The 12887-nt window shown below is 40.4% G+C and overlaps 1 protein-coding gene across 2 annotated transcripts in view; it reads right to left on the bottom strand.

The window, feature by feature from the left end:
- trip4 (thyroid hormone receptor interactor 4) overlaps nt 1-12887 on the bottom strand; it is a 141929-nt gene that overhangs the window by 79596 nt on the left and 49446 nt on the right. The window contains exons 12-13 of one of the 2 annotated variants that reach the window (XM_015953614.3): nt 11499-11601; nt 7825-7938 (exon numbers count right to left, since the gene is read on the bottom strand). In XM_015953614.3, the coding sequence (XP_015809100.3) occupies nt 7856-7938; nt 11499-11601 (186 nt within the window). In that variant the 3' untranslated portion in view covers nt 7825-7855. The remainder of the gene's footprint in view (nt 1-7824; nt 7939-11498; nt 11602-12887) is intronic. The other variant, XM_015953615.3, reaches the window with a different exon arrangement.

The following is a 12887-nucleotide window of genomic DNA, read 5'->3' as shown; positions in this document are numbered from 1 at the left end:
ATTTATTATTATAATGATCGTGGATTGAGACACCTGACCAAGAACACAAAAACAACATGAAAAGGAAATTTAAAACGACTTAAAGCTAATTTACTTGACAAACCCAAAACTTTTGAAAACTGTTTTCTATAAGTAACCAATAAGGTAATTTCAGCAATATAAATCTCAGGCAATATTGAGATTAGACTGACATGATTCAAGAGATTTTTTAAAGTCCCTTCATGACATGCTGCAAAAGCTGAACGTCTTATGGTACTAATTATATCCTCGACTTCCTTTCTTGTAGCTCGACAATTTAACAGAACAGTTAGCTGTATCTGCAAAAGAGCCTTCAGTGAGATCAGTGTGACTAATCACAACAGCGTAAGATAAGGCAATGATGCACCAGCAGCTCATTGACTTCAAATGTTCACAGGAATCATACATTTAAATCAGAGTGGGCTAATGAGGTAGTAAAGTGTGTTTAGTCCTTAAAAGCTGGCAACTTTAACAAATAACTTTGTAATTTGTTTCAAATACATACAGTTCATTTTTAGGATCATCTGTAGCAAGTGTGCGTCTGATTACAGAGATTAATTTATTCTTAAATTCCTCTGGAAACATGTTTTTGGTTTCCAGCCAATCATATAAAAGCAGATGAAGTCCTATAGAACAAAAACAAACCACAAAATGGACGACTTAACTCCTGGAACCATTTTCAGCTCAGTGAGCCTAAGCCAGTACTCTCTGATGCCAACAAATGGTTGCAAGATGGAACAAAAGTAATCTGCTGTTCAAATGAAACATGTTCGCTCTGAAATGTGTTGGCTGATTCTAAACCATCACATTTCTAAGATCAATCCACTCATTCTGTCTAATATATATAGGGGTGCTTGTACAAGGATCACAAGTTACACCCTGATGCTTGAAGCCATGTGCTTAACTCAGGGAACATTATGCTGTCTATACACTCTTTCTGCTTGGGCGTTCATTCTTTGGATGCATCATAAAAGAAAGGTCAAACATAATTCCCAGCTTGTTGCTCTCTAAAATATTAAGTATCAACTTCAGGCTCAACATCAGCACCTATATGTTGTTTTATCTGTGGATTTAAAGAGCTTCTTTTTATAAAGCACCGTTTAACTTCAGCTTGGTTAAGTTCTTGGCATTGTGTTTCACATTCTCATGTCTCTGCAGGTCTACAGGCTCTGTTATCCAAATATTACAGTGGTTTTTAAATTAATGATGTTAGCTGGCTAACCGTGCTGTATCCAACTGGTTTCAGCTTCAGCGGGGGGCCCATTGCTTTCAGTCAGGGATACCTGCATGGAGTAAGATAATGAGCTGTGACCTGCCCTAATTCACATGGAAAAATAGTTGCAGCCTACAGAGGCGCATAATTAGTATTGTAAATAATTCCATGCGTTTGCTTTTTTAGGTTTGGACAGTGCACTGTAGCTGGTAACCGAGCACAGAACGCTTAAGCATCTAAGCGTACTAATATAAGATTTGTGTTTCACTCTTCTAGCTGACTGTACATAGCCACTTCATAGAGAAAATGTGAGGTGTTAAACTGCAGGGATGTCAAACCATAACTAACAGCACAAGAAAATGTGTGCACATGGCAGAGAGCCAATTAGCTTTTTACGCCCAGACTGACCTTCATCTTACACAGAGGAAGACACAGATACAAATACTCACAGGATGTAACGATAAACCATAATTCCCATCTGCTCTTACAGGAATGAGCTTTGGCTGTATGTCATTTTAAATGTCACAGACTCCATCACGGGGTAATGACTGATCAACCGGAGTTGAAATCCAGTCCTGCATGGCATTTTATTTCAAAAGGCAAATTGACGGAGATAGAACCTTATTGTATTAACCAACAAATGAACCCATGCAGGCGCTGTACTGATCTGTCGTGGTGAAAAGAGAGCTGAGCCCAAAGGCGAAGCTCTCGATTTACCGGTCGATCAACGTTTCTACCCTCACCTATGGTCACAAGCTTTGGGTAGTGACTAGGGTTGTCACGGTATGAAAATTTAACCTCACGGTTAATGTGACCAAAATTATCACGGTTTTCGGTATTATCGCGGTATTTTTTAAACGGTGTTGCATATGTTCAGAAAGCATTGATAGTCCTGTTCTACACAAACTGAAATAGTTCTGAAAAGGTTTAACAGTGTTTATTAAACCTAAAATAACACAAAGCCTTAGCAAAAGTGCAACTTTTCACAAGTAAAGGAACAAATAGCTTATTTTTCTGGAACATGTTACAGTAGTCAGTGCAGGTTTAAATTATACAAATCCAAACATTCAAAACAAACAATATGTAAACAAATCAAAGAAACACCACTTGTTTTCTCATATACTTGTTTTCTTCATTATCAAAATGAAAATCTAAAACTCCAGTCCACACTTGCCTTGAGCGCTGTACAAGTCAACCTTAAAAAAATATGTATTTAAAATAAATAGCCACTTTAAACAAATTACTAAAATAACTACTACACTATGTAATCAAATCCAAATGTTCAAGTATAAATGGCATTGAATATGTAAACAAATCAATGACAAGGAACTAATTGTATATTTCTCTTCATCATCAACAAATAAGATGCTTCATCCAGCAACAGGGTGTCCGTGACACGGTTTAAATGCTGGCAGAGGACGCTGCGGCTGCAGTCTATAGTGACTCGTTGCATTCTCACTCAGCCAAAAGTCCTCACGTCATGCATTTAAGCTAAAATGCTAATATTAACTTACCTTGCACTGGCTGTAGAGACGTGGGTGATGGTCACTCAGATGTGCCATTAGATTCGAAGTGTTGCTGCCTTTTGCAGACACTTGTTTCCTGCACGTTCTGCAAACGGGATAGCAGTCTTCTATTAACTGTCCCTCAGCATTTTTCAGAAATCCAAAATATGCCCATACTTCTGATTTAGTCTTCTTTGAGGGCTGATGGATGTCCTGGGCGCTGCCGTCTCCTCCTTCGGCCATTATTTCAGCTTCAAAGTTTTGGTGCCGTTGCAAACTAAAAAGTGCGTGTGCGCGCCGCGGGAACTTCAGCTGAAGCGACGGTGGCTGGTAAGGGTCACAGCGCCGAAACCGCGGCCACGGTAAACCCACCGAGATAATTTAGTTTTTTTAAAACTGGACGGTTATTTTTATTGTCAACTTTTTTACCGGGGTTTACCGCTATACCGGTTACCGTGACAACCCTAGTAGTGACAGAAACAACGAGATCGCAGATACAAGTGGCCAAAATGGGTTTTCTCTGCAGACTTGCTGGGCTCTCCCTTAGAGATAGGGCGAGAAACTCGGTCATCCGGGAGAGGCTTGGAGTAGACCCGCTGCTCCTCCACATTGAGAGGAGCGAGGTGAGGTTTTCCGGGCACGTCCAACCAGAAGGAGACCTAAAGGAAGACCCAGGGCACGCTGGATCGACTATGTCTCTTGGCTGGCCAGGGAATGTCTTAGGATTCCCCCGTAGGAGCTGGCCCAATTGTCTAGGGAGAGGACTGGGCCTCTCGGCTTGGGCTGCTGCCCCTGCGACCAGACTCTGGATAAGCAGAAGAAAATGGATGGATGGAACAAATGAAACCAGTGATGCTAATATGAAAATGTGGCCACAGATATGTCCTTCCTATGTCATCACAAAATGGTAAATGGCCTGTATTTGTATAGTGTTCTAACGCCCCCCCCCCCAAGGCTTCACAACACAACCAGCCATCCACACATTCATACGCTGGTGATGATGAGCCACAATGTAGCCCCAGCTGCCTTGAGGCGCACTGATGGAAGCGAGACTACTGAACAGTGGTGCCACCGGTCCCTCCAATTACCACCAGGAAATGATAAAATACTGAAGGAAACAAGTATTAAAATGATATTCTAGCAGCTGTTGAGCAAAGAAGTTTTCTTGAGCTTCATGACAAACAGATTTTGTGATGTAATAACAATATTTCCATTGACTAGCCATAATATTAACTACAAATAAAATAAGTAATAATACATTTTAATAATAGGTTGGATTTATATAGAGCTTTTCTACACACTCAAACGTCTTTCCATTATTCACACATTCTCATATTCTCACACTGCCGGTGATGGTAAGCTACGATGTAGCCACAGCCACCCTGCAGCGGTCTAACAGAAGTGAGGTTGCCATTTTGCACCATCGACCCCTCTGACCACCACCAACAGGCAAGTCTAGTGTAATGTCCAGAAATGGTCAATTTTCACCTACATATTGACCTATATGACACTGGTCATCTGTGGACCTAATTCTATCCTCTGAAGTGGATTTTACACTCTATCTCCCTACAAGCCAGAAGGATATTGCAACCTTGACATTTCAGGGGGAACACGTTGTCAGACTGTGTTCCCAAACAAAGCCTTCTTTGAAAACACCACAGGAGTGCCCACTCTCTACAATAAGAGGACTGCTTATGTGAGTTGATCATTCAAGAAATGAAATTAACAAATGTTATATGGATAATAATAATGTTTCATTAATCTGTGCTTGAATTATTGAAATGAAATGAAGTATTACATTGGACGATATATATATATATATATATATATATATATATATATATATATATATATATATATATATATATGGTAATCAGTAATGTCTGCTATGACAAGACAATCGTCACCTGCACCAGACACAAGGACAAATTAAAGTTAAGTTAAACTCATGACACACAGATATTTCTTTACCCCAGAGCAGAGCATCTGATATCTCAAGAAGGCATGGTGTTCTGAGTTTTCTTGGTAATATCCCTTAACATGGCACACGCCGATTGGCCAAGTAAATCATAAAATGAGAATTCAGCAGTTGTAGTCACATTCCAGCTTCCCATCACTCAGCATTCAGTTTAAGAGAGCACTTCGGAACGGCCGTCCGGAGCGACACCTCTTTAACCCTGAGCATTTTTGGTCAGCTGCCAAAACCCTGCTAAAAGCTGCCTACTGCTGACACAGCAAACGGTTCCTGCAGAACAAAGCTGATATTGTTCAGACTCCTTAAGAGTCCTCCTAGACGCAATGGTTCCATCCATCTGTTGTGACCCAGGACATCTCTGGACTGGAGAGTCAGTGTGGAGATTATTTTACAAACCCTGATGCCCAGAGGCCATCCGACCTCCCTGACCTTCAGATCCACGAAGAGGGTCTCCAAGAAAGGGTGAAGTAGACACACAGATAGCGTCTGATGCTTTTTGATAAGAATCAACTTCATAGCTTAATACAAAACAAATTCTTTCCCCTTTTACACCCAGAACTCAGTTCTTCTAGATAGGAAAGTTCTGATAACATCATATTCACACATAGGCACCACACATCACATTCTATCCACCTAGATCCATCCATCACAGTAAATATTAGTTAACTTGACATGTTTTAATTATTTGGAAAATGAATTCTTACTTTTTATAAACCTGACTCTTTCCTTGAATCAAGACGACATTTTCTACAATCCCTGAATAAACAAAGAATCTTAGAATCTTCTGATTAAACATCCAAAGACCAAGCAGGTAGATATTATATATTTATATAGAGTATCACAGCTTATTGGTCATAAGTAGAGGTAATATATTAAGCTCTTAAAGCACTACATTTACCAACTCTTACACTAGAGAAGTGTCTTGCCCAAGGACACAAGGACTCTAATTTCCCTCTGGGATTAATAAAGTATCTTTGAACTGAATTTAATTGAACAGCAAAATACCCCTGGTGATGGCTGGAATCAGCTCCACAATCCTCCGATTAAGGGGCAACCCGCTCTTCCTCCTGAGCTACTGCTGCTCCAAGCATAGTTGTTGGAATACAAAATTCCATTGGAAAACAAATCTGCATCCCAGCACTTGCTGGTATTCGACAGCAACGGCACATTAAACATGATGACAAAGCTAACTTTAAGATGCTGTATCTTTCTCAGCAGTACATCACTCGGGTTTAAAACAATCTAGTGATGGCTCAAAAAACAAGACGTTTATAAGGCGTTCACTAGGCCACCAAACTCCCAAGATAGTCTGATAGAAGTCCAAGCAGAATCTACAGAGAGATAACCCAACAATCCACAGGGGACGAACATTTTATTGCTAATGTTCTAGTATCAAACACTCTTAGGAACTCCAAGACATTTTATTATATCCTGATCTGTCAGGGGTGTTTTGGTGGCAAATGAGAAATCTATTTAGTATTAGGTTGTTCTACTATAACTAATCAGTGTAGATTGCCATAAGTAGCACAAAGGCTGGTGGAAAATCTGTTTTTAATTCTTGATAAAGGCCCAATCTCTAGGAAGAAGTCCTTGCTTCAGTGATTTGGGTACACACTATTCATCAAGGCTTCCATTTCCATTTTCCACAACATGACTGCAGAATTAGCTTAATGAAACAATAAATCTTAGCAGTAACAGAAAGTAATTTTTACAAATTGCAAAAAAAAAAAAACCCAAAAGCCATTAAAATTCCCCTTCCTAATGAAAAAACAACTGTTGTTATTGTGTAACGAAGCAACAGCTCTGCCAGATGAAGTGGAAAAGTACATTTCTTTTATTACTGTGAGATGGTTGGTGATCAACATAAGCTGGTGAAGGAGCCAAAAACAGAGCACCTGTGCTAAGTCCCTCTGAGTACAGAATACGGGTTGCTTGCAAACTACGGGCCGGGGGAGAGGTCCTACCTCAAGTGGAGAAGTTTAAGTATCTCAGGGTCTTGTTCACGAGTGAGGGTAGGAGGGATTGGGAGATCGACAGGCGGATTGGTTCAGCGTCTGCAGTGATGCTGACGCTGAGCCGATCTGTCATGGTGAAGAGGGAGCTGAGCCAGAAAGCCAGGCTCTTGATTTACCGGTCGATCTACGTCCCAATCCTCACCTATGGTCATGAGCTTTGGGTAATGACCGAAAGAACGAGATCGCGGATACAAGTGGCTGAAATGAGTTTCCTCCGTAGGGTGGCCGGGCTCAGCCTTAGAGATAGGGTGAGGAGCTTGGACATTCGGGAGGGACTTGGAGTAGAACCGCTGCTCCTCTGGATCGAAAGGAGTCGAGTTGAGGTGGTTTGGGCATCTGGTCAGGATGCCTCCTGGACGCCTCCCTGGGGAGGTGTTTCGGGCATGTCCTGCCGGCAGGAGGCCCCCGGGTCGACCCAGGACACGTTGGAGAGGTTACATCTCCATTCTGGTCCGGGAGCGCCTTGGGGTCCTGCCGGAGGAGCTGGTGGAGGTGGCTGGGGAGAAAACGGTCTGGAGCTCCCCTAGATGGGATGCTGCCCCCGCGACCCGGACCCAGATAAGCGGAGGAAGACGACAACGATATATATATATATATATATGTGTGTGTGTGTGTGTGTGTGTATATATATATATATATAATAGATAGATAGAAATTCATACACCAACTTGCCTGGTCTATGTTTAATCAAAAGATTATAACATTTATTTAAAGATTTAATTGAATAGCAAAAGTTATTCGTTAATTCAGAAGATCTAAAGATCTTTGCTTGTTCAGTGATCAATATACATCCACTCTGTGTTTATTTCAAGAGTCAAATTTAACAAGGTTAAGAAATTTATTACTAAACAATTTAAACATGACAATTAAAAAAAAAGAATTTATAAAAGACAATTTATAAAAGCTTTGGTATTAAAAAGCAACCCCGTGTTTGGATGAATCTAAGGTGAAGTGTGTTTTGTTTGCGGGTAAATGCAATGTCTCAGAACGTGCATCTTGAAAGAGAGGACGCGTTCTGGGTGAAAAAGAATTTGGTTTACGAATAAGCTAAGTTGTTCTTATTAAAAAGCATTCAGATGCATTCGGCAACTACCTCACCGTCAGGCGACTCTTGTCGTGGATCTGGGGGTCACAGGAGGATGTTGAACAGACTCAGGGTACTGGGTCCAGTAGGGAAGAACGATGGTACAGACTTCTCCGGTCCTAGAGATGCTGCAGGCACACAGGTGGAATTGGTTTGCATCTGCAGATTCTTAAGGAATCTCGTAGCATCAGCTTGTTCTGCAGGTGTCGTTTTGTTGTGTCAGAGCAACTCTGCCAGCGTGACAGAAATCGCTTTGTTGGTTAAAGAGTATGTGGGCGACTGTCCCATCTTCTCAAGAACTCACTCGCAAATGAAGAGAGTTCTCTTTTAAAAGATGGCTATTATCATTTCTAACGAATCAGGTTTTGACATGTAGAAGGAAGGTTTTAACAAACCCTCAGAAACACGCCTCCCTGAAGATAGAAGGTTCTGGTGTTATGGGAAAAGAGCATGTGAGTGCAAATTACCTTTAACCTAGTTACTGTGACCTGTGTTTCTGTGTATAAGTGAACATGATTACTTGTCATAGTTAACATTACTGATTATCATAAATAATTATTAACCAAAGAATAAGAATTCATTTCAGTAATTAAACTCAGTTCTAATTGTAATGTAAATTACATAACACAACGTAAATGTAAATTATTACCCGTGGAGATATAAAGTTGCTGCTGCTTCAATTATTGCTTCCATGGGAATATCTGATAATCTACTGACGTGTGCTTCCCGAGGAGTATGCGAGACTGTTCTTCGGCGTGGGGTTCGTACCTCACCACTGTTGGCCTCTTCCTGTGAGATTGCACCCTGTTTGTCGGGATCCTTCATAACTCTGGTTTGTTCAATGACCAGGTGGTCTCTGGACGGACCACCGTGCCCTTGAAAAGGGGGGTATGTAACGTGATGAAGGAGCCATTTCTACCCTTACAGCTGTTTCCTTTTGACACAGTGCCAGAGTGCATGAAACAGTCAAGGTCATGCATTCACTTCTAAACTGTTTACATTCCAGCGATGAAGACAGAAGAGAAGACTCTTTTCTTTTCATTTATTAAACCAAGAACTCTATTTTAATAAAGCTAATCAAAACAACTGTTAGTCAATAATAACCATGTGACCGATCTGTGAAATCACAATGTTATGATTAATGTTTTAATAAGTAAATTACTTATTCTAGCCACTAGTCACCTGATACACAAGATAAATAATCATGACACATTCCGGTCGCAAATCCAATCAGAACCTTCACATCTGAAGCGTGGCAGAATCTCTGTGGTGTTATTTAATAAAACAGAATAATGCCATTTTGAGTTCAGTATTCAGCCAGATCTCCAGATCCCCTGAAGTTCATCATTGCTAAGTGGAGTAAGGACCGGCCATCTGTACTTTTTACTTTTAAGCTGAGAACTGCCAAGCTGGGAAATCTTGTCACTGTTTTCAACAAAACAACGGTTCCTTCAGAATAAAAGCTGAACTCGCTGACCCAAAGGGGGGGTCCCTTTGACCCTGTGAAACACCTGCCGCTTTTTACCTGGAGACTATCCAAAGACTGATTTGTCGTGCTATTGACGCTGTTTCATCGGCTCCAGTACCAGAGGAGGGTCCGTGGACCTGGCAGCCTGATCTGTACGGGAGTCTCATGACGGGTAATGACAGGTAGAGCGACACAGAATGGCGTCTCATGTTGTTTTCTGACCACGGTTCAAACGTTGATCAGTTAGGAGCAAAATTTCAACTCACACTCAGACTCGCTTCTCCAGAACGGAGGTTCTGAACTGACATCGCACCAACACACACTCCACCTCACATTTCATTCCATGAGCATCCATCACTAGAGTTAGTCCTGTTAAACTGTTTAAAATCATTTAGATAATAAAATTTGCTTAAATATTTGGAGTTCTCTCTCTCTTCTCTAGTCTCTCAGTTCATGCAAAGTGTATTAAATTTCCCTGTAATAAAAAGAACCACTCTTCTGATTTAAATAGCCCAGTGTCCAGAGATGGGGTCCATAATAGATTTGGATCATTAATATCTCTGGTCATTAATTAAAAAGTAACTCTTTAACTCCATTACATAATGAACCTTGATGACTAGCAGTAAAAAGAGTTTATTTAAATGATTCTTTTAAATGTTGAAATGTCCTCGTCTTGCTGTGGATGGAATAGCAGTCAGATAAGCAGACAGCTGCAGATTAAAGGAGTGGTAGATGCAGACTTTTACGTCTCCTGTGAAGGACTATCGGAGATTGGAGTAGTAGCCAGGGCAAGGTGACCCAGGCTGAGGATCTGACCTGTGAGTCTTAAAATCAGGCCATTTTGTGACGCTACATCAGCCATTGAATGAATGTTTGTTATGCTGCACCTTCTGCAACTTCTCACCCTTTAACTTTGTCTTCTTCTGATTCTTAAATATGAAATTAATTTGTGTGTTTAATTTGATTAAAATATATTTGTGTAGGTTAACTGCGCTGTCATGTTATTTTACTGTTTGTGCTATTCTCGCTAATGGAAAGCACATTCAATTGTGTATGAAATGTGCTATACAAATAAAGCTGCCTTGTCTCGCCTTGCTTTAAACTCAGAGATGTATTTTTAAAAACATGCAATGAACTAATAAAGATAAGCTTAGAAACAAGTTGCAGTAAAAGTAAAACTCAATATAAATTATTTAGAACGTAAAGACAGACACATTTATTCATTCGCTAATAAATACAAACTGCTGATCCTTAAACCACAAGCTACTGCCAGTAGCAATAATGCAGGTAGATATTTCACAGCGATCTGATCCTGTGACAGCAAGCCTGTAACAATCTCTCAGCAAGTTTCATCAAGCCCAAAAATGTATTCTAGATAATCAATTTAATACCACCTAAAAAAAAAAAAACACAGGCAATAATGCCTGAATATTCACCATATGGGTTTTAGTAGTAAAGTGTGGCATTACTGTTAAAATAGAAAATCTTTAAAAATTATTTGACTTTTTAAAAACCAGCAATGATTCTTTAATACTTGACAACATAGTATTAAGAGTTTTTATTACTTTACTTTAGGCCCGAGTCAAACATCTAAATCATTTTACGGTAAACTCACGGAAGTGCAAACAAGGTCGACATTGATCCAGTTCCGTCCGGTACCTGCTGCATCCTACCTTGAGCCTATCAAAAATATTCTCAATCGATCTGAAAACATCTGAAGAAGGCACAGCTGCATAAACAAAACTCTCAAGTCTTTAGAGGGTTTTGAAATATTAACTAAAGAGCTTGCAGGTACATCTTACTGCAGGAGCAGCTATGGCAGCAGAGGGAAAATGTGTTTGAGTCCTATTATAAATCACACAACACAGCAACAACATTGCACATCCAGGCCTGGCTTGTCCCCCAGGCAACCTGACAGCAAAATCCTTTCCAAAAGTCTTTACAGATGGCGCTTAGAGAAAATCTGTACAAGTCTACGTGTGTGTGTGTGTGTGTGTGTGTGTGTGTGTGTGTGTGTGTGTGTGTGTGTGTGTGTGTGTAGTGTTGTTTTATTAATGAAAATATAGTAATCAGACACTGTGCTTTCACATCTTTGAGTATGCATGCAGGTTTACAAATGCAGAGGAGATTCCTGATCAAAGAAGTGAAAGAAAGAAAGAAATCCATAGTTGGTTGTGGCTAATTTCAGCCACTATTTTTCTCCCCTGACATGAAACTTACAGATCTTGTGCTTCCCTTTCATGGGGAATTTCACCAGCAGCTCCTGGGGGTTGGTGCAGATGAAGACGAATGGAGAGGCAGACTCCTCGCAGGTATCAGGGAACTGCAGAAGTGATGGAGGGAGGAATGATTAAAAGGACAGTTTAGCCTTGTCTTAAGAACAGCATGTCTATAAGCAGTATGCAGAAAATCTCTAGATAATAATCTATTCGTTCAGTGATCTGTCTGTTTAAACATCTATATGGTGCAAGATGTCCTCTATGCCTGATGCAATTCCACATGCCTGATAGAGGATGGTTATGAGTCTCGCTGGGTCTTATGCTCTGTAATTGCACAGGTAATGATGCAGTTGCTAAAGGGAGCAGCTGTGCCTTTTGTGAGCTGTAAAGATGACACAAAATTTATAACTAGCAGCATCTTAATCTGGGACAAAGGACTAGTTCAAGCATAGTCTTGCCTGAACCATCCATGCAATATAGAATATATAAATAAAAAAAAGGATAAAATGTACTTACAACTCTTATAAATACATCTTTCTCACATCATGACATATTTATACAGAATTTGGAACATGGCAGAACACATTCCTCTGAATAAGGTGTTTTACAGCCCATAATTGACAGCAGCCTACACAGCACACAGAGAAAACCTCTATCCTTGTGTTATTGATTGGTCTCTCAGGTGAGAGTAGGGAATTGACTGACACAGTGACAAAAGAGTCATCTTTTCCATCACAGGCAGCCAACAGCTCTCAGCTCATCCAATTTCCGCCAGTGCTATCAGATAGTGCCGATGATTGCATCTAGCCGGCCAGGAAGCGGCTCTTTTCGTGACAGTGTGCTTTTTTCTCTCCCAACCTCTTATTCACAGCCTCTCGATCTCTCTCAAGGAAACACTGAAGGTTATGAATAATCTGTGGCTTTTAAAAAAGAATCCTCAAAGTCTGCAAAACATTTTTATGGTCCCCAACAAACTGGGAAGAGATGACAGAGATGCCATTTCCAGACTAAAGTCTGTGTCAACTTCAGTTTAATATGCTGGTGAGTGACAAAATATGTAAACACTCAAAATGTCATTAGACATTGTTGAGGATCCTTAAGAAAACCCTTGGTTACTTCTCTCAATGACAAATGGTACTGTGGTTTAAACTACATTGGGGTTCCTAGTTGCCCAATCCCTATGAGTGCTGCTGAAGAAAATGATCAAATTTAAATATGTCACATCATTTTGAGTCTAGCTGTTTCCAAAAGGCATAGTTAGTTATGGTACTCGGGGAGATTAAACACATTAAGCGTATAAAGCCAAGCAAGTTTGCACTCTCACGCACATGTATTAACCATATAGATATGATTGATGGAGACATTTTCCTTTTCCATTTCTCCGTTTGTG

This window comes from Nothobranchius furzeri, chromosome 9 (genome assembly GCF_043380555.1).
Source record: "Nothobranchius furzeri strain GRZ-AD chromosome 9, NfurGRZ-RIMD1, whole genome shotgun sequence".
NCBI classification, from domain to species: Eukaryota; Metazoa; Chordata; class Actinopteri; order Cyprinodontiformes; family Nothobranchiidae; genus Nothobranchius; species Nothobranchius furzeri.
Note: the sequence above shows the minus strand (reverse complement) of the source record. Positions and strands in the feature narration are given on the sequence as shown.